The following is a 19,871-nucleotide window of genomic DNA, read 5'->3' as shown; positions in this document are numbered from 1 at the left end:
ATTAATTTATTTTACTAGAATATCTGAATTTCCAACCAAAAAAAAAACTAGTTTTAAACATAATCTAAATTTTCAGCTTAAAAAGATTGGTTTGGCTTAAAATATAATTTTTAATGAAAAATAAAACGAATTTTTTATAAATTACATAAATTCTCAAACAAAAAGTTGAAATTTTAACTAGGAAAGATTAATTTTCAACCAAATAGTTGAATTTTAAACAAAAAAATACCAGTTTTGAACCAAAAATGAAATAATTAAATTTTCAAACAAGTTCTTTTATTTTCAACCAAAAATATTAATTTATTTAACTTGAATATCTGAATTTCCAACCAAAAAAAAAAAAACAAGTTTTAAACATAATCTAAATTTTCAACTTAAAAAGATTTTTTCGGTTTGAAAAATTAATTTTCAATAAAAAATAAAACGAATTTTTTATAAATTACATGAATTCTCAAACAAATAATTGAAATTTTAACTAGAAAAGATTAATTTTCAACCAAATAGTTGAAATTTTTAATAGAAAAGATTTATTTATTTAACTGGAATATCTGGATTTTAAACCAAAAAAGATAATTTTTAAACATAAACTAAATTTTCAACTTAGAAACATTTTTTCGTTTTAAAAACTTAATTTTTAATAAAAAATAAAACGAATTTTTTATTAATTACATGAATTCTCAAACAAATAGTTGAAATTTTAACTAGAAAAGATTAATTTTCAACCAAATTGTTGAATTTTCAACTAAAAAATACCAGTTTTCAACCAAAAATGAAATAATTAAATTTTCAAACAAGAAGATTAATTTTCTATCAGAAAAGGCGATTTTTTAACAAGATATATACAGTTTCAACAAAACAGTTGAATTTTTAACTAAAGAAGATCAATTTTTAAACAAAAAAGAGAAATTTTGAACAAAACATGAATTTTCAACTAAAAAAGATTTTTCGGTCATGAGAGAGATAAAATTGAAAACAAATTATTGAATTTTTAAGCAAAAAGATAAATTTTATATTCAAAAGATTAACTTTCTACTAAAAGAACGAATTTTCAACAAAATACATGAATTTTAAACCAAATAGTTAAATTTTAAACTAAAAAATACCAGTTTTCAACAGAAAATGAAATACTTAAATTTTCAAACAAGTTGTTTTATTTTTAACTGGAATACCTGAATTTCCCACCAAAAAAGACAAGTTTTAAACGTAATCTAAATTTTCGATTTAGAAAGATTTTTCGGTCATGAGAGAGAGAAAATTGCAAAAAAAGTGAAAATTCATATTTTCGATTGTTTAAAAATTCATCAATTTTAGTGGAAATTTGTTGTTTTTTTTTGTTTGGAAAATGAATTTTTTTTAACTGAAAATTTAAGTATTCCATTTTTTTGTTGGAAACAGACCTTTTTCAGTTCTAAATTCAACTGGTTCGTTGAAAATCGATCTTTTTTATTTAAAAATTCAACTATTTTGTTCAAAATTGATGCATTTTGTTGAAAATTCTCTTTGACAAAATTACTTTAAACCAGTTCAAAATTTAAGAATATTCAGATTTTAGCATTAAAACTTAAACAGTTTATAGACTATTTTTAACTTAAAAATAACTTCATAATATTATATTCTTAATTAAAGAATTTTATTAGATTTAAAATATTGTTTTGATCTAAAATATTCAATTTTTTAACCCATTCAATTTGAAATTTTTAATAAAAAAGAGGTTAATTATTGAATATTTAGAATTTTTTAATTTTTATGTAAGGCAAGTAAATTGAAACAAAATATTTGAAAGTAAAGAATCTTCAACTGAATTGTTTGAAACAGAAAACCTGGAATCGTTAAAATTTCGATGAGCCTTTAAACTTTAAACGTTACAATTTTAATTTTCGTATTTGAAAAATGCTTAATTTATAAGTGAAAATTTTAAATTTTGATGTATAATTTTAACAGATATTTAGGAGTTTTAAAAAGAATAAAAATTATCATGCAAATTTGAGAAAGTTTTCTTAAAATCTTCTTGAATCTTTTTTGAAAATTTTGTTTAAATCTTTTAAAAACTTTTTAAATATTCTCTTTAAATAATTTTTCAAACTGAAAAGTTATTTTTAATTCTATTAGGAATCTAAAGAAAAGGTTTTTATTCTTCTAGATTTCTCAAGATTTTGAAATAAAATTTTGAAGCTTCCCAAGGATGTTTATAATATTTAAAAAATAAAATAATTGAATTTCTAATTTAAGAAGTGTTTAGTTAAATTTTTTTCAATTTTTCAATATTTGATGTTTCTAGCTTAAAATTCCTTAAAACTATATAATTTTGAAAATTTTAAAGTTCATTGATTGACTTTTTAATTTAGAGCATTGAAAATGATAACGTGGATTTATATTTTTTATATTGAAAAATGTTAGTACCTTGAATTTTATACTTAAATTATTGAGCATTTAAATAAAAAAAAATTTAATTAAAAACTTTTAAATTTCAATTTTAAAAGTTCAAAATTTAACGGTTCCACTTTGAGTGCTTTTATTTCCAGCTCAGTTTTTATTACCTCAAGTGGAAATTTTTTTAGCTTTAGTGTTCCATTTTTTCAATTTCATTGGTAAAAAATTTATTATCTTGATTGATAATTTAAATATTTTGTAGAAATTTTTTATTTTGTTTTAAAAATAAATTTTCTCGGTTGAAACTTTATTTTTTGAGTTGAAAATTTAACTATTTGGTTGAATTTTTGTGTGTGTGTAGAAACTGATTCTTTTTGTTCGGCAATTTATTCCTTTAATTGATTATTTACTATTTTGTAAAAAATTCTTTTTTTTTTTGTAGAAAATTAATTTTCATGGCTCAAAATTAATTTTTTATTGTTGAAAATTTCATTATTTTGTTAAAATTTTGTTTTTACCGTTGAAAATTAATGTTTTTTACCATAAATTTATGTATTCTACTTTTGACTGAAAATATACCTTTTTGAGTGGAAAATTAATAATTAATTAAACTGTTTTGTAGAAAATTCTTTGTTTTTTTTTGTTGAAAATTCTACTTTTTTGGCACAAAAACATTCTTCTTGGTTGCTAATTGTATTCCCTTAATTGAAAATTTAACTATTTTGTAGAAAATTGTTTTCTTTTGTCGTTGAAAATTAATCTTCTTGGTTGAAAATAAACTTTTTTTGTTGAAAATTCAACTAGTTGGTTAAAAATGTATCAGTGTCGTTGAAAATGCAATATTTTGATTTGAAATTTTAGGAATATAAAGAGTTTTAAATTGAGTTTAATATCAAACCCACTTTAATTTAATTAAAAAAATTTTGGCCACTTTTTTTAAACATTCGAGAATTTAATCACTTTTTAGTTAAAAAAATGAATTTTCAAGAAAAAAAAGGAATTTTTAACAAATTAGTTAAATTTTCATCCAGAGATAAATCTTCAATTAAAAAAAAAAATTAACAAAATATTGGAATTTTTAACGAAGAAAATGATTTTTCTACAAAAATAAAAAAACGGTTTTTTATTTAAAATTCAAATTTTTTTATTTTATATATGAACTATTGTATATTTTTTATTAAGCATTCATCTTTTTCATTCAAAATTCAACTATTTTGTTACAAATCGTTTTCTTTTATGGTTAAAAATTAATCTTCTTGGTTCAAAATTAATTTTTTTGGTTGAAAATTTCGCTATTTTTTCGAAATCATTTTCTTATATTTTAAGATTCATCTTTGTTTTAAAATTTAACCATTTTGTTCAAAATTCGTTTTTTTAGTTGAAAATTAATTTTTAACCGAAAATTTAATTATTCCAATTTTGGTTGAAAATTTAGATTTTTGGGTTGTAAATTTAACTATTTGGCTGAAAATTATATTTTTTTTTAAATAAAAAATGAATCTTCTTGGTTGGCAATTTATCTGGTTGATTGATAATTTAACTATTTTGTTAAAAAATTCCTTTTTTGATTGAAGATTCATCTCTGGTTGAAAATTTAATCATTTTTCTAAAATTTCGTTTTTTTATTCGCTGTAAATTTTACTATTTGGTTGAAAATTCGTTATTTCTTTGATTGATAATTTAACTATTTTGTTAAAAAATTCCTTTTTTGATTGAAGATTCATCTCTGGTTGAAAATTTAACCATTTTTCTAAAATTTCGTTTTTTTGTTCGCTGTAAATTTTACTATTTGGTTTAAAATTCGTTATTTCCTTGATTGATAATTTAACTATTTTGTTAAAAAATTCCTTTTTTGATTGAAGATTCATCTCTGGTTGAAAATTTAATCATTTTTCTAAAATTTCGTTTTTTTGTTCGCTGTAAATTTTACTATTTGGTTGAAAATTCGTTATTTCCTTGATTGATAATTTAATTATTTTGTTAAAAAATTCCTTTTTTGATTGAAGATTCATCTCTGGTTGAAAATTTAACCATTTTTCTAAAATTATGTTTTTTTGTTCGCTGTAAATTTTACTATTTGGTTGAAAATTCGTTATTTCCTTGATTGATAATTTAACTAATTTGTAGACAATTAATATTTTTTTTTGTAAAAAATTAATTTTCTTGGGTTAAAATTCATTTTTGATGTTAAAAATTCCACGTTTTGTTTAGAAATTTGTCTTTTCTGGTTGATTAAGCTGTTTTTGATTTCAAATTAACATCTTTTTTGGTTGAAAATTTTACTACATGGTTGAAAGCTAAACTGCTGTATAAAAAACTCATTTTTCTTTGGTTGATGATTCATCATTTTATTTAAAAATTCATCTCGTTGATTGAAAAGTGAACTATTTGGTTGAAAATCGTATTCTTTTGTAGTTAAAAAATTAATTTTCTTGGTTCAAATTAAATTTTTTGTTGTTTAAAATTCCACTATTTTGTAAAAAGTTCGTTTTTACCGTTGAAAATTAATTTTTTTAACCGTTAATTGATTTATTCCACTTTTGGCTGAAAAAATATCTTTTTGAGCTGAATGTTTAACTATTTGGTTGAAAATTCGTCTTTCTTTTTTAGAAAATGATTATTTTTATTTGATAATTTATTTTCTTGCTTGATTATTAAACTATTTTGTAGAAAATAATTTTTTTTTGAGTTGAAAATTCATTTTTTTGTCGAAAATTCACCTTCTCAATTGAAAATTTAACTATTTTGTTAAAAATCTCTTTCTTTGGTGGTTAAAAATTAATCTTCTTGGTTTAAAATTTATTTATTTATTTTTTCAAAATTATATATTTAATTTTAAGATTCAACTCTGGTTAAAAATTTAATTATTTTTTTTTCGTTGAAAATCTTACTATTTGATTTAAAATTCGTTTTTTTTTTCTGAAAATTTGTCTTTTTGAGTTTGTTATGCATATCTTTGGTTGAAAAATTGTATTTTTTATAGAAAATTCTTTTTTTTCGGGTTAAAAATTAATTTTTTTATCGAAAATTCACCTTCATAATTAAAAATTTAACTATTTGGTTTTATTATTCATATATTTTGTTGAAAATTCGTATTTTTTGTTACAAAATGATTCTTGTTTGACAATTTATTTCCTTGATTGCTAATTTAACTACTTTGTAGAAAATTCCACTTTTTGTTTAGAAATTTGTCTTTTATGGTCGAATAAACAGTTTTTTTTATTTAAAATTCAAATCTGTTTTGGTTGAAAATTCTACTACTTGTTTGAAAGTTAAACTGCTGTATAAAAAACTCATTTATCTTTGGTTGATGATTTCTCATTTTATTCAAAAATTCATCTCCTTGATTGAAAAGTTAACTGTTTCTTGAAAATTGTTTTCTTTTTCAGTTAAAAATTAATCTTTTTGTTTCAAAATTCATTTTTTATTGTTGAAAATTCTATAATTTTGTTAAACGTTCGTTTTTACCGTTGAAAATTAAGTATTTTTTGTTCAAAAATACATCTTTTTCATTGAAAATTGAACTTTTTTGTTAAAAATTGTTTTCTTTTGTGGTAAAAAATTAATTTTTTGGTTGAAAAAAATATATATAAAAGACGACATTTAATGAAAATAACTGCATTTTTAATAAAGAAGTAAGTGCTTTTGTAACCAAAAAAGATTGAATTGTTGAATTTTTTACCCAAAAGTGAAATTTTTAACAAAATAATCGAAACTTCTGACAAAGAAATTATTTTTAACCAAAAAGAATAATTTTCAGCCAAATTATTGAATTAAAAAAAATATAATGTTTAACTAAAAAAAGAAAATTTTCAATTAAATAATTTAACTTTTAACTTATATGATAAATCTACAATCCTAAAAAAACTGAAGAATAAAAAGACGAATGCGGAACAAAATACATAAATTTTCAACCAGAAATGGTCAGTCAAAAAATTAATTTTTAACGAAAAAAAAACAAACAAATTTTCAACACAAGGAATTCATTTTCAACTAAAATGATGAGTCTTCAACCAAAAAAATAAGATTCAAATTAAAAATGACGAGTTTTCAACCCAATAATCAATTTTTTCACGAAAAAGATGAATTCTCAACAAAAAATGTAATAGTAGACTTTTTTCAGCCAAAATAAGTAAATTTCAAAGAAAAACAGTATGATTTTCTTATTTTATTCTGTTAATTTAATTCGTATTTAAGTGGAAATACGAGGAAAGGGTGATAATATTTCCATACAATTTTATATAGTTTTAATATTCTTTTTTTTTAATAGCTTTTTTTAAATCTCTATAATTTATAGACTATTGAATAATGATTTAAATAAACATTAAAGTTCAATTTTAATATTTTCAAAATATTACGATGGGTGTTCAAAAAATAAGTTTCCCTAGTCTGCTGTTTTGCCTCAGCGCCATCTAGTGAGCTCGGACCGAAAATAGTTTTAGTTTAGGATATACCGATAAGAGCGGAACCGGTCTTAGCTGCCGAAAAAATTTTTTTCATCAGTACCGGGCCGGTACTGATAAATTTTATACTTGAAGTAACGTAACCTCAAAATATACGAATATAAAGAGGCGCGCGAAGTATTCAAATCATGAGAATCGCCAGCCCAGCATCGAAATCTGAAATTATTAAAATCCCAATCTCTTCATTTTATTTCAAAGCAGATAGAGATATAAATAGAACCGCCGAAGTGTTCCGACCGGCAATCGTGCACCTTCGATTTTTGAAATTCAGAAGAGGAGAAATGGGTTGCGCGCGCAACCCAGGCATTTATATCGTCTCCTACCATATTCACACGGACATAGACGTGTCATAGTATTGGACCACGTCTCGTTTCAGATCTGGGATCACTGGTACCGGCTCGGAAACCATGGAGCTACCTGTGAAAAACGTGTCCACTTGTGAGTTGCGTGCAGTTATTCGCTTTTTAACTGAAAAAAGGGCTTAATGGCAACGAAATTCACACTGAATTAGTGCATATTTATGGTGATAAATGCATGAGTCTGCCATTAAACGAAAGCGTCCTGGAAAATTATCGAGAAAAGTGTTGCTTTTTCACAAAAATGCGCGGCCTCATTCAGCAAAAAAAAAAAACACAAACCTTGCTGGAAAAATTTAAATGGAAAATTTTTGATTACCCACCCTACTCTCCAGATATCGCACCAAGTGACTTTTTTCTTTTTCCTAAGTTAAAGGAAAGTTTGGGTGGCCATCACTTCAATTTAAATGATGAAGTGAAAGACTTTTTAAAATTATTCTTTAAAAAACAGGGCACGGATTTTATAAACAAGCTTTGTCAAAGCCTCAGAACAGATATAAAAAATGTATTCAAGTCCAACGGGACTATGTAGAAAAATAGTTTATAAGTCAAACAATAATTACATATGTTACTTTAACCTAAAAATTGTGTTTTGCTTTTTTCCCGGAGCAGGGAAACTTACTTTTTGAACACCCCTCGTATATTAGAAAGCTCGAAATTTTTCTGAGAAAATAAAAATTAATTTTCCACTGGACTCTTTTTCTTTCATTTCGGACTACAAATTTTAAGTCACGAATTGATTTATTATTTTTTGTAGAACCTGGCAGGAAACGTGCGAGGCCTACGCGATGCAATTGTTATCCGAGGGCCACATAAACAAAGCCGTTTGCTATCTTCTCAGAATTCACAGAAATCACCAAGCCGTTGGGATTTTTTTGGACGCTAAAATGTTCAAAGAAGCTTTAGCTCTCGCGACATTAAAACTCGATCCCGAAGACCCGGTTGTAGAAAATATTTTGAGGGATTGGGCAAGTACGGCGACGAAGGAAGGATTCTTCGAAGAAGCTGTTCAATGGTAAATGCTAACTTCAATTTCATAATTTTGCAATTAGATTTTGGAGACTGAATTTTGATTTTTAAGCATTTATTTTCAATTTAAAGAATTTTAAAGTGCAATTTTGAAGACTTCAAGAATTGAAAATTAAAAGCGTAAAGTTCAAAATTTTTGATAAAATAGTTTTATTTAATTAACTGTAAATATAAATACATTTTTTTAAATTAATCTGTTCTTTAAGTATTGAAAACTGATCAATAATTTATTTAGCAATACGATTCTAAATCCGTTCAACATTTGAAAATTTTCCAGATTTTATGAACAATTTTTAACTTAAAAATAACTTCATAATATATTCGTAATTAAAGGGTTTTATTAAATTCAAACTATTGTTTCAGTCTAAATTATTTAATTTGTAGCCCATTTAATTTGAAATTTTTAAATTTAGAAAAAGAATCATTATTTAATATTTAACAATATTTTATATCCAAACTTTTTAGTTGATAAACTGTAAATAGAAATTAATTAATGATTTTTAACATTGAATTCACTTTAAGATTTAAAAACAAAATTAATTGTACGAAACGATTCGGCATCAGTTGACAATTTTTAATTTCAAAATAAGTTCAAAATAATTTATTTAGAATTAAAGGCTTTTATTAAATTTCATTCCTAAATATTCCAGTTTTAAACCATGCTATTTGAAAATTTTCAATTAAGAAAAAGAACAATTACTTAATATTTAAAAATATCTGAATGTTTATTTATAATCAGTAATTATAAACAATTTTATTGTTCTATTTAACAAAATTTAATTTGGTAGTCAAATTGTAGAATTTTGATATTATAAATAATACGTGAACGCCTATTAGTTTGAGAAAAAAATCGAGTAAGTTGAAGAGATATTTAGAAGATTTAAAAAAGATCAAAGTTAATTAAAATTTTTTTAAATTGAAAAATGATTTGAAATTCGAATAATTTTAAAAGATATTTAGAAGGTGTGAGAAACTTTTAATATTTTCAAATTTGAATAAATTTGAAACTACATGTAGATGTTTCAAGATCTTGAAATAAAATTTCGATGCATTTTGTGGATTTTTACACTATTTAAAAATTGTTAGTTGGAGCTGGAATTTTTCAAGATTAATAATAATTTTTACTTCTAACTCAGGAATTTTCAAATTTTAACCAATTCCGAGCTAGTACTGGAAATTTTCGAATAAAAATTCTGAATTAGAACAGGAAATTTTTCCACAAAATTTTAGTTTTGAGTTAAGGCAGGGAATTTTCAAATTTTAACTAATTCTGACTTGAAATTGGTATTTATCGAAAAGAATTAAAATTTGTGTTGGAACCGGGATTTTAAAAATTTTAATAAATTTCGAGCTGGAACAGGAAATTTTTTAATATAATAAATTTTAGTTCTAAGTTGAAATGGGATGTTTTCGAAAAAACTAAAATTATGAATTGGAACAGGGAATTTTACAAAAATTCTAACTCTTAGTTAAAACAGAAAATTTTCAAAAATATTAAAATTCCGGATTTGAACGAGGATTTTTCAATTTTTAACCAATGTTGAGTTGGAATTGGTATTGATTCAGGAGAAAAACAATTTTTAATAGAAAATTGAATTTTTCCAACAAAATTATATTTCTGTGTTGAAACGAAGTATTTTCGAAAAAAAATTAAATTATGAATTGGAACAGGGAATTTTACGAAAAATTCTAATTTTTACAATTAGTTGAAATGGAGAATTTTCGAAAAGAATAAAAATTCTGGATTTGAATAGAAAATTTTTCGAAAGGAGTTCAAATTCCGGATTTAAACGGGAAATTTTTAATTTTTAACACAGTCTGAGTTGAAACTGGTATTTATCGAAAAAATTATAATTTGTCTTGGAACAGGGAATTCTAAAATTTAAATAAATTCCGAGCTAGAACGAGGAATTTGTTAATTGAATGAATTCTAATTTTAAGTTGAAACGGGATGTTTTCGAAAAAAATTAAATTATGAATTGGAAAAGGGAATTTGACAAAAAATTATAATTCTTAGGTGAAACGGAAAATTTCCCAATAGTATTCAAATTCTGAATTGGAACAAAGAATTTTCAATTTTTACCTAATTTTGAGTTGGAACTGAAATTGATTCAGGAGAATAATAATTTTCAATCGAAAATTGCATTTTTCCAACAAAATTATTGTTCTGTGTTGAAACGAGATATTTTAAAATAAATTAAAATTATGAATGGGAACAGGGAATTTTACAGAAAAATTAAAACTCTTACAATTACTTGAAATGGAGAATTTTCGAAAAGAATTAAAATTCTGTATTTGAACCGATAATTTTTCGAAAAGCATTAAAATTCTGGATTTAAACAGAGAAATTTTCAATTTTTAACAAATTCTGAGTTGGAATTAAAATTCAAAATTGCTTATAAAATGGTACACTTAAAATTTTTTTTAAATTCATAAATAATAAATAGTAAAAGTATGTTTATATTACTTTATTTAAATATATTGTTGAAAATTCTTTTTCTTATTAAATATTTTTTTTTTGCTTCAACTGAAAATTTAACTATTCCATATTTTTATTAAAAATTAATTTTTTTGCTCTAAGATTCATTACGTGTGTAAGTTCTTTTTTTTTGAAGATTCAAAATTTTCGTAGAAAATTCGTCTTTTTGGTGGAAAATTAATTTTTATTCTTAGTTAAAATTATGAATACAGAAAAATTTTTAATTCTTGTTGAAACGAAAAAATTTCGAAAAGTATAAAAACTCCGGATTTGAGCAAGGAATTTTTAATTTTCAATCAATTATGAGTAGGAACAGAGAATTTTACAAAAAATTCAAACTCTTAGTTGAAATGTAGAATTTTGTAAAAGAATTGAAATTTTTGATTTGAACAGGAATTTTTTTAAAAGATTTTTATTTCTAAGTGAAAATAAATAATTAAAATTCTCGATTTGAACAGGGAATTTTTTACTTTTCACAAATTCTGAGCTGGAATTAAAATTTATTCAGGAGAATAACGGTTCTCAATGGAAAATTGAATTTTTCAAACAAAATTATAATTCTAGGTTGAAACGAGGTATTTTCGAACAAAATTTAAATTATGAATTGGAACAGGGAATTTTAGAAAAAATTCTAATTCTTAGTTGAAACGGAAAAATTTCCAAAAGTATGAAAATTCCGGATTTGAACAAGGATTTTTTGAAAAGAAATTTTATTTTCAAGTTGAAATCAAAAATTTTCTTAAAGAATTAAAATTCTGAATTTAAACAGGAAATTTTTAATTTTTAAGAAATTCTGAGCTGTAATTACAATTTAAAATTGCTTAAAATGGTACTAAAATTGTTAATTTTTCAGTTTGACTGCATTTAATTTTAAATTGCTCCGTTGAAAAGTGATACTAGCTTCGACTTTTTTACTTGTAAATTAAAATTTATCATTTGAATAAAAAATTGTTGAATAAAACAGCTTTTAAAGTTCAATTTTCAAAAATTTAAATTCAAGAGTTTCACTGTGAGTACTTTAATTTGCAGTTAAGTTTTTATTAATTCGAACGAAATAATTTTTGGATTTATTATTCAATTTTTTAAATTTCATTGACCGCGAAAAATTTTTGTGAACCGGGAAATTAATAACGAAATAACATAATCAATGAATTAAAAAAGTCGTAAATAATTATTGATTGAAATGGAAATTATCCTTTAAATATTAATTTTTCAGTCACTTAAAATTGAAGAATTTCACGAAAGCTGCGCAATTATTAGCTCGGCGAAAAGACGTTCATTGTCTCGATTTAGCTGCCGAATTGGCAGAAACTGGCGATGATCTTGAGCTAAGTGATTCTCTGGCAGAGCAAGCAATAAACGAATCGCTTTTAGTTTCTGATTTCAAAATAGCTAACAAAATAATCGATAGAAACCCTCGAATTCGGTACAGAAAAATCCAGGTCGCTGCGTTCGAAGAAATTAAAAAGGCCATGGAAAATACGGATTCTAAAAAAATTAACGATTGGTTTCAAGGGAAATCGACGCTTGGGATTCTGGAGAATTTGAAAAGTATTTACAAAGATTCCGGATTTTATTCCGAACTCGCAAAAGCGGTTTCTTGCTTGCCTCCAAAAGCTGAAGCTGAGGTAAGAATTTATTTTTATTTGATTGGTATAATTTCATTTGGTTATTGGAATTTTGTTTATTTTTCAATATTTTTTTTAGCTCTGGATTAATGTCAGTTATCAGATTTCAATGGCCGTAATTTCGGAAAATGAGAGCCAATTTTTGAAACACATTCTCACTTCCGTGGGAATGATTTACAATTTTGAAAAATCTCAAGATCGAGCCGAGAGTTCGGAACGATTTTTGATAAAGTTTCTGTCAATTTTGGATGCGAAAAATCCCTCGAGTGAGGAGAGTTTTTTTTCCAAAGAGAATAAAAGGGCAAAAGCTTTGAGAGCTTATTTATGTTATGGATTATTGAATTGGTGCTCTGAGGAAATTTCGAAGAAATTGGATTTGGAAAATAATGAATTTATGGTTGATATGATCGAGAAATATATTCCGGACCTTTTGGATAGAGAAACTGTGAAACATTGGACTGCAATCAACGAAATTAGCAAAGTCGAAGCTTCTCTCGCCTTCAGTATTGGTAATTAGACATTTTTTAAAGGAATTTTTTAATTTTAGGTATATTTAAATACCAAAAGATTGAATTTTTAAGGAAAAAGTCGAATTTTTAACAACAACAAAAAATTCATTTTGAAGCAGGAATATTTTTATATTTTTTAATCTATTTAGATTATTAATTTTTTCCAAAAAGGAAAAGAAATATTCTAAAAAATTTAATTAAAAGACTTCTTTCAAAAAATTCAGGTAAAATTATGTGGAGTTAATTGAAAGAACTTCAACCACGAAGATGAATTTTCAATAAAATACATGAATTTTTGGCCAAAAAATTGCAATTTTCATCTTAGAAAATTATTTTTCAATCAAAATAATGAATCTACAATAAAAAAAAATTTCAACAATTTTTCATCAAAATACATGAATTTTTAGCTAGAATAAATGATTTTTTACAAAAACGAAGAATTTTCAACAAAAAGGATACATTTTTAGCTAAAAAATATAAATTTTTATCTAAAAATGGAATAATTAAATTCGTAGGTAAAATAATCAATTTTCAACTAAAATGAATGATCTTTAACCAAAAAAAATTAATTTTTATTCAAAAAGATGCAGTTTGAAGCAAGAAGATTAATTTTCTACCAAAGAAAAATTTTTAACAAAAATACATTACTTACATTTTTAGTTATAATAAATAATTTTCTGCCAAAAAAGGAGGTATTTTCTATAACTTATATGAATTTTAGTTAAAAATTTAAATTTGAAATTAAAATAACAAATTTTCAACCGAAAAAGACGAATTTTTAACGAAAATAGTAAGAATTTTAGCCAAGCAAATGAATTTTTAACTAAAATGATGAATCTTCAACCAAAAAGAAAATTAATTTTTAACGAATTAGTTTAATTTTCAGCCAAAAAAATGCATTTTTAAGTGAGAAGATTAATTTTCTACGAAGAAAAAATTTTCAACAAAATACATGAATTTTTATTTGAAATAAATTATTTTCTACCAAAAGAAGAGGAATTTTCAATCCAATATATGATGTTTTAGTGACAAATTAAAAAATTTAATCTAAAATGGAATAATTACATTTGCAGTTAAAATAAATTTTTTACTAAAATGATTAATCTTTAATACAAAAATGAATTCTTAAAGAAATAGTTGAATTTTTAAGCAAAAGAATCAATCAATTTTAAGCCAAACATGGTAAAATCTTATTTAAAAATGGAATACTTGAATTTTCAGTTTATATACAAAATTTAGAACCGCAAAGTAACGAATTATCAACGAAAATAGTAAAAATTTCATATAAGAAAATTAATTTTTAACTAAAATGCTGAATTTTCATACAAAAAAAATATTAATTTTTAACGAAGCAATTTAATTTTCAGCCAAAAAATGAATTTTTAAGCGAAAAGATTAATTTTCTACCAAGGAAAAATATTCAACAAAATATATGAATTTTTAGCTAAAAAATATATATTTTATTTTATTCATTTTATATTGTTTTATCCAAAAATGGAATAATTAAATTTTCAGGTAAAATATAAAAATATATAAAAATATATAAATATAAAATATAAAGATTATAATCTTTAACCAAAAAATCAATTTTTAATCAAAACGATGAATCTTAAACACAAAAAAAAATTTAACGAAGCAGTTTAATTTTCAGTCAAAGAATGAATTTTTAAGCGAGAAGATTAATTTTCTACCAAGATAATATCTTCAAAAAAAAGGAATGAATTTTTAGTTAAAATAAATGATTTTTTACAAAACAGAGGAATTTTCAACAAAACACATGCCTTTTTAGCTAAAAAATATAAATTTTTATCTAAAAATGAAATAATTAAATTTTTAGGGAAAATAATAAATTTCCAACTAAAGTGAATAATCTTTAACCAAAAAAATGAATTTTTATCCATAAAGATGCATTTTCAAGCAAGAAGATTAATTTTCTACCAAAGAAAAATTGTCTACAATAATAGATTACTTACATTTTTGTTATAATAAAGAATTTTCTACTAAAAAGGCGAATCTTTAGCTAAAAAATATTAATTTTCTACCAAAAAGAAACTGTCAAGGAAATGAATTTTCAAGTAAAATGAATAATTTTCAATGAAGAAAGTACATTTTTAATAAAATAGTTGAATTTTCAACCAAATGAATGCATTTTTAACCAAGAAAATTAATTTTCTACGAAGAAAAAATGTTCAAAATATATTAATTTTTAGGTCAAATAAATTACTTTTTATCAAAGAAGAAGAATTTTCCAGCATTTTTTATAAAAAATAAATTAGTTTTTACCAAAAAGGTGAATTTTTAGCTAAAAAATATAAATTTTTAACCGAAAAGAAACGAATTTTTAACAAAAAAAGTACAATTTCCTGCCAAGGAAATCAATTTTCTACTAAAATGATTAATCTTCATACAAAAATGAATTCTTAAAAAAAATGTTTGAATTTTTAACCAAGTGAATTCATTTTTAAGCAAGAAAGTTAATTTTCTACTAAGAAAAATTGTTCAAAATACATCGATTTTTAGTTAAAGTAAAGGATTTTCAACGAAAAAGATGAAGTTTTAACAAAACGCATAAATTTTAATCCAAAAAATTATAAAATTTTATCTAAAAATGGAATATTTAAATTTTCAGTTGATAAAAATATTTATAACCATATAGTAACGAATTATCAACGAAAATAGTACAATTTTTATCAAAGAAAATTAATTTTCCACTAAAATGATGAATTTTCAACCAACAAAAAATTAATTTTTAATGAAGTAGTTGAATTTTCAAATAAAAAAAAAATGCATTTCGAATACGTGAATTTTCAAATACGTGAATTTTCTGCTGAAAAAAACGAATTATCAATGAAAATAGTACAATTTTGAGCCAAGGAAATGAATTTTCAACCAAAAAGAATGGATTTTTAAGCAAGAAAATTAATTTTTCTACCAAAAAAAAATGTTGAGCAAAATGCATGCATTTTTAGGACAAATAAATGATTTTTTGCTAAAAAAAAAAGGGAAAAAAGGGATCTGAAAATGGCATACTTAAATTTGCAGTTAAAATAACAAATTTTCAACAAAAAAAGCGAATTTTTAACAAAAATAGTACAAATTTTAGCCATGGAAATTAATTTTCAATTAAAATGATTGCATTTTTAACGAAATAGTTGAATTTTCAACTAAAATGAATGGATTTGTAAGAAAGAAAATAAATTTTCTACGAAGGAAAAATGTTCAACAGAATACATGAATTTTTAGCTAAAAAATATTTTTAAAAACTTCATCTATAAATGAAATACCTAAATTTTCAGTTAAAATAATAAATTTTCAACTAAAATGATTAATTTTACAGAAAAACTTAAAAGGTTAGTATGATCGAAAAATATATTTATTTTACTTTGTCTTAAAATTTCAAGAAAAGACTCGAATTTTCAACGAGAAAAGATTTTTTTTTAGCTAATAAAAAAAATCTTATCCAAAATGTTAAGTTTTTAACTGAGTGGACGAGTTTTCTACAAAATTATTAAATTTTGAATTGAAAAGCAATAATTTTCTAACACATATGGAATAGTAAGTTACATTTGAAGTAAAAAAATTTATTACAAAAAAAATTTCACCAATATGTTTACATTTTTATCCCAAGAAATGTATAAAAAAATAAGCTTTCGAGAAAATATAAAATTGTTCAATTTTCATTAAAAGAAATGAATTTTCAATAAAAAAGTGTTGAATCAAAGAAATTAATTTTCGACCACTAAGATTAATTTTCTGCCAGAAAAAATTTATTTTCAACAAAACAGATGAAATTTCAAACAAATTTTTCACCTAAAAAGTAATTTCCGGATTAAAACTATTTCAGTGAATTTTTTTTTAATGATATTTTCACTTAAAATGCGTATTTAGGTAAAATTCAAAATTCATCATTTTGAGTTCAAAGCACACTATTTTAGTTAAAATTTATTTTTTTGCTGTTGAAATTTTAGTTAAGAATTCATTTCTTGGGTTAAAAATGTAACTTTATCATTAAAAATCCTTTTTTAAAATAGTTTTTTAAATGTAAAATGTAGCTATTTATTCTAGAAAATAAATTTTTTATAGTTGAATATTCACATATTTGGTAGAAAAATAGTATTTTCGGTTAAAAAATAAATGTTTTGAGTGAGATTTTTTTTATTGTTTGAAAAATCATTCCTGGTTAAAAGACCAACTCTTTTATTGAAATTTCCTCTTTTTGATTTAAAAATGAGCCCATTTTGGTTAAAGATTCAAATAATTTGTTAAAAATTAGTATTTTTTTATTTATTCAATTGTTTTTGATTGGAAATTAGAATATTTTTGGTGGAAATGTCCTTTTTTTAAATTCCAAAGATTCAATTTTTGGGTTCAAAATTTACTGTTTTGAGTTGAAAAAACACCCACTTTAAGGAAAATTCCTTTTTTGTTGAAATTTTGGTTAACAATTCATTTCTATATTTAAAAATAGAACTATATCATTCCATTTTGTTTTAATGAATTTTTCAATTTAAAATGTAGCTATTCAATTCGTGTTAGAAAATAAATATTTTTTTAAGAATTCTCTTATTTGACAGAACACTCGTTTTTCGGTTGAAAACTCAACATTTTGGATGAGATTTTTTTTATTTATTGACAAATCTTTCCTAGTTGAAAACGCAACTCTTTTTTTTTTAATTTCAACTTTTTTGTTTAAAAATTAATCTCTTTCTGTCACAAAGAAAATTAATATTCTACGACAAAAGGCAAAATTTCACACTTGGTGAGTCATTTTTTTCAATAAAAAACATTATATGTTAATTTAAAAAAATTGTAAATGAATGCAATACATGGTTCTCAAATCATGCAAAATTACCTGAAAAATCTGTAACAACATGTTGAAAAATAATTCTAAATTTTGTTCTAAAAAAAAAAATAATTATTTTTTAGTCTTCCAAATAATGATCCTCTCTTGTATGCTGATTTTCCCAATTTTCAGGAAAATCCCAAACTCCCGAAGATGAGAATTTGGATACAGCCTTAAATGTCGAGCAACTCGACCGACTTCGTTTCGAAAGCAAACAATTTCTGGAAAATAGAGTCTCGACACCAAATTCATTGGAGGCTTTTGCCATTTCGTTGGAATTAATTGATCAAATTTCCAACGAAAATTTGAAAACAAGGTTGCAAAAATTAATAGATGATGCGTGGACGAAGGCTACGAATTAATTTGTAAATAAATTGTCATTTGGATCCATTTGTCGTTTTCCAAAAGCATCAATTAAAGTACTTTCAATCCTTCGTCTTTCATACGTTGGTATATCGTTAATTATTAAGTATTACTAATTATTAATCATTTTACCATTTAATTGATAATTATAAAATTGTAATGAAATCATTTTCATGTGATGGGTATTTATTTTAATACTCCGGAAAAAGAGAATAGAAAATGTATTTATAAAAGCGTGAAGACAGATGAATAATAAATTTTCTATTTAAATAATTATGTTTATTATTTACCTATATTTGTGATTTTTTATTTATATATGCAGGGTGTTTGTTAAAATTCCAGACAAAATTGCGGTTTTAATGAGTTTAATTTTACGGAATTAAATTGAAATTTCAATCAGGCATTACCTGAAAATGAAAATAAAAAAATTTTAATAAAAACCTTTTTAATTCAAAAGAAAATAAATGTTCCTCTTTTATCTTAAGAAAAATAATAAAAATAGAACTTTCTCCCCTCTCCAGCTCAATAAAATTTGTAAAAAACAAAAATTTCTCTAACAGTTCAGAAAAAAATTATGTCAAAATTTCTTTCCTTCCAGTTCAATAAAAATCCAAAAATTTTCAATAATTAGTCTTGGAACTATTCAAATTGTTAACAATTTCTTATAAAAGGATTTGCACCTAAAGTCTGCAATTCCTTCTCAAATCGTCTGTACTAAGCGCCACCAGCCTCTTTTAGATCGTACAAGGTTTTTCTAACAAGACAGACTTTGTTTCTTTGACCCAATTCGTTCAACATGGTCTTGGATTTGTTAAACAATTGATCTTGGTTCCGTTTTTTGTTAGTTTCATCCCAGATAGCAAAATGCCCGCACGGTGCGGGCACGATGTGCGCATCGATCCGCACGTCGTGAGAGCAAGGTAGCGACATATGTGTCAACAATTGAGTCGCATATGCGCCGCATGGCGTGTTAGCACGCTTGCTTCGCGTATGCGCTGCGTAGTATGGCAGTAGCACAGGCACACCTTTTCTGGATGATTTAAAACTGATTCAATAGAAGCGCAAAAAAAATAACCTGCAATATAACCACGATCAGGTGCTGCACGAACTGGCACGAAACATAAACACTCACAGGACTTTTAACCATTTAGGTTTCTTACACTTTAATCATTTATGGCTTTTTAAAAAAAGGACTTCCTCGTGTAATGGGTTTTTCTATTTCTTGTGTGGAATTTAAAAGTTTTTTTTACATATTTTGAAACAAATTTAAATGTATTATTCATACTGTTTTTTATATACAAGAATATATTTTAACGTGATAAATAACGTTGAAGTTTTATTTTCTTCTTGCATAGTAAAACTGAAGTCATAAATGAAAGTTACATCTTTTTCTGAAATCCGCCCGTTACTTCGATATCTTGTCGCCATGGTGGCCACATTAAGGTACGAGGGTAGTTCAATATGTCCTTAGAATGACCAATAGATGGCGCGCGAATCGCTCCAAATCATCTGTTTTCAGTCAGCACCACTCCCGACTAGATATATGGTGCAGTTACAGTCCACATCTTCTGAGTTTACGTGTTTTTATAACCAATTGAAAAAAAAAATTGTTCGTTAAGAAAAATGGAAAAAAACGAGTTCAGAGCGGTAATGAAACATTTTCATTTAAAGGGTTTAACTCCATATGAGATAAAAAATGAATTGGACTCAGTTCATGGCACATCTGCTGCTGCCTTAGCAACGGTTTGTAACTGGGTAAATGAATTTAAGCGTGGTCGTACATCAATAAGTGACGAACCACGTTCAGGAAGGCCCGTAGAAGCAAGTACTC

At 23.9% G+C, this 19,871-nt stretch overlaps 1 protein-coding gene across 1 annotated transcript in view; it reads left to right on the top strand.

The window, feature by feature from the left end:
- Nucleotides 1-18,228, top strand: part of LOC117172825 (gem-associated protein 5) — a 104,319-nt gene extending 86,091 nt beyond the window's left edge. Inside the window, exons 10-13 of the mRNA XM_033361069.1 lie at nucleotides 7,947-8,204; nucleotides 11,914-12,325; nucleotides 12,405-12,834; nucleotides 17,810-18,228. Coding sequence (XP_033216960.1) covers nucleotides 7,947-8,204; nucleotides 11,914-12,325; nucleotides 12,405-12,834; nucleotides 17,810-18,039 — 1,330 coding nt within the window. The 3' untranslated portion in view covers nucleotides 18,040-18,228. The remainder of the gene's footprint in view (nucleotides 1-7,946; nucleotides 8,205-11,913; nucleotides 12,326-12,404; nucleotides 12,835-17,809) is intronic.
- The last annotated feature ends 1,643 nt before the right edge of the window (nucleotides 18,229-19,871 follow it).

The sequence above is a fragment of the Belonocnema kinseyi genome, chromosome 5 (genome assembly GCF_010883055.1).
Source record: "Belonocnema kinseyi isolate 2016_QV_RU_SX_M_011 chromosome 5, B_treatae_v1, whole genome shotgun sequence".
Lineage (NCBI taxonomy): Eukaryota > Metazoa > Arthropoda > Insecta > Hymenoptera > Cynipidae > Belonocnema > Belonocnema kinseyi.
The sequence above is the reverse complement of the archived record's forward strand: the minus strand, read 5'-3'. Positions and strand labels throughout refer to the sequence as shown.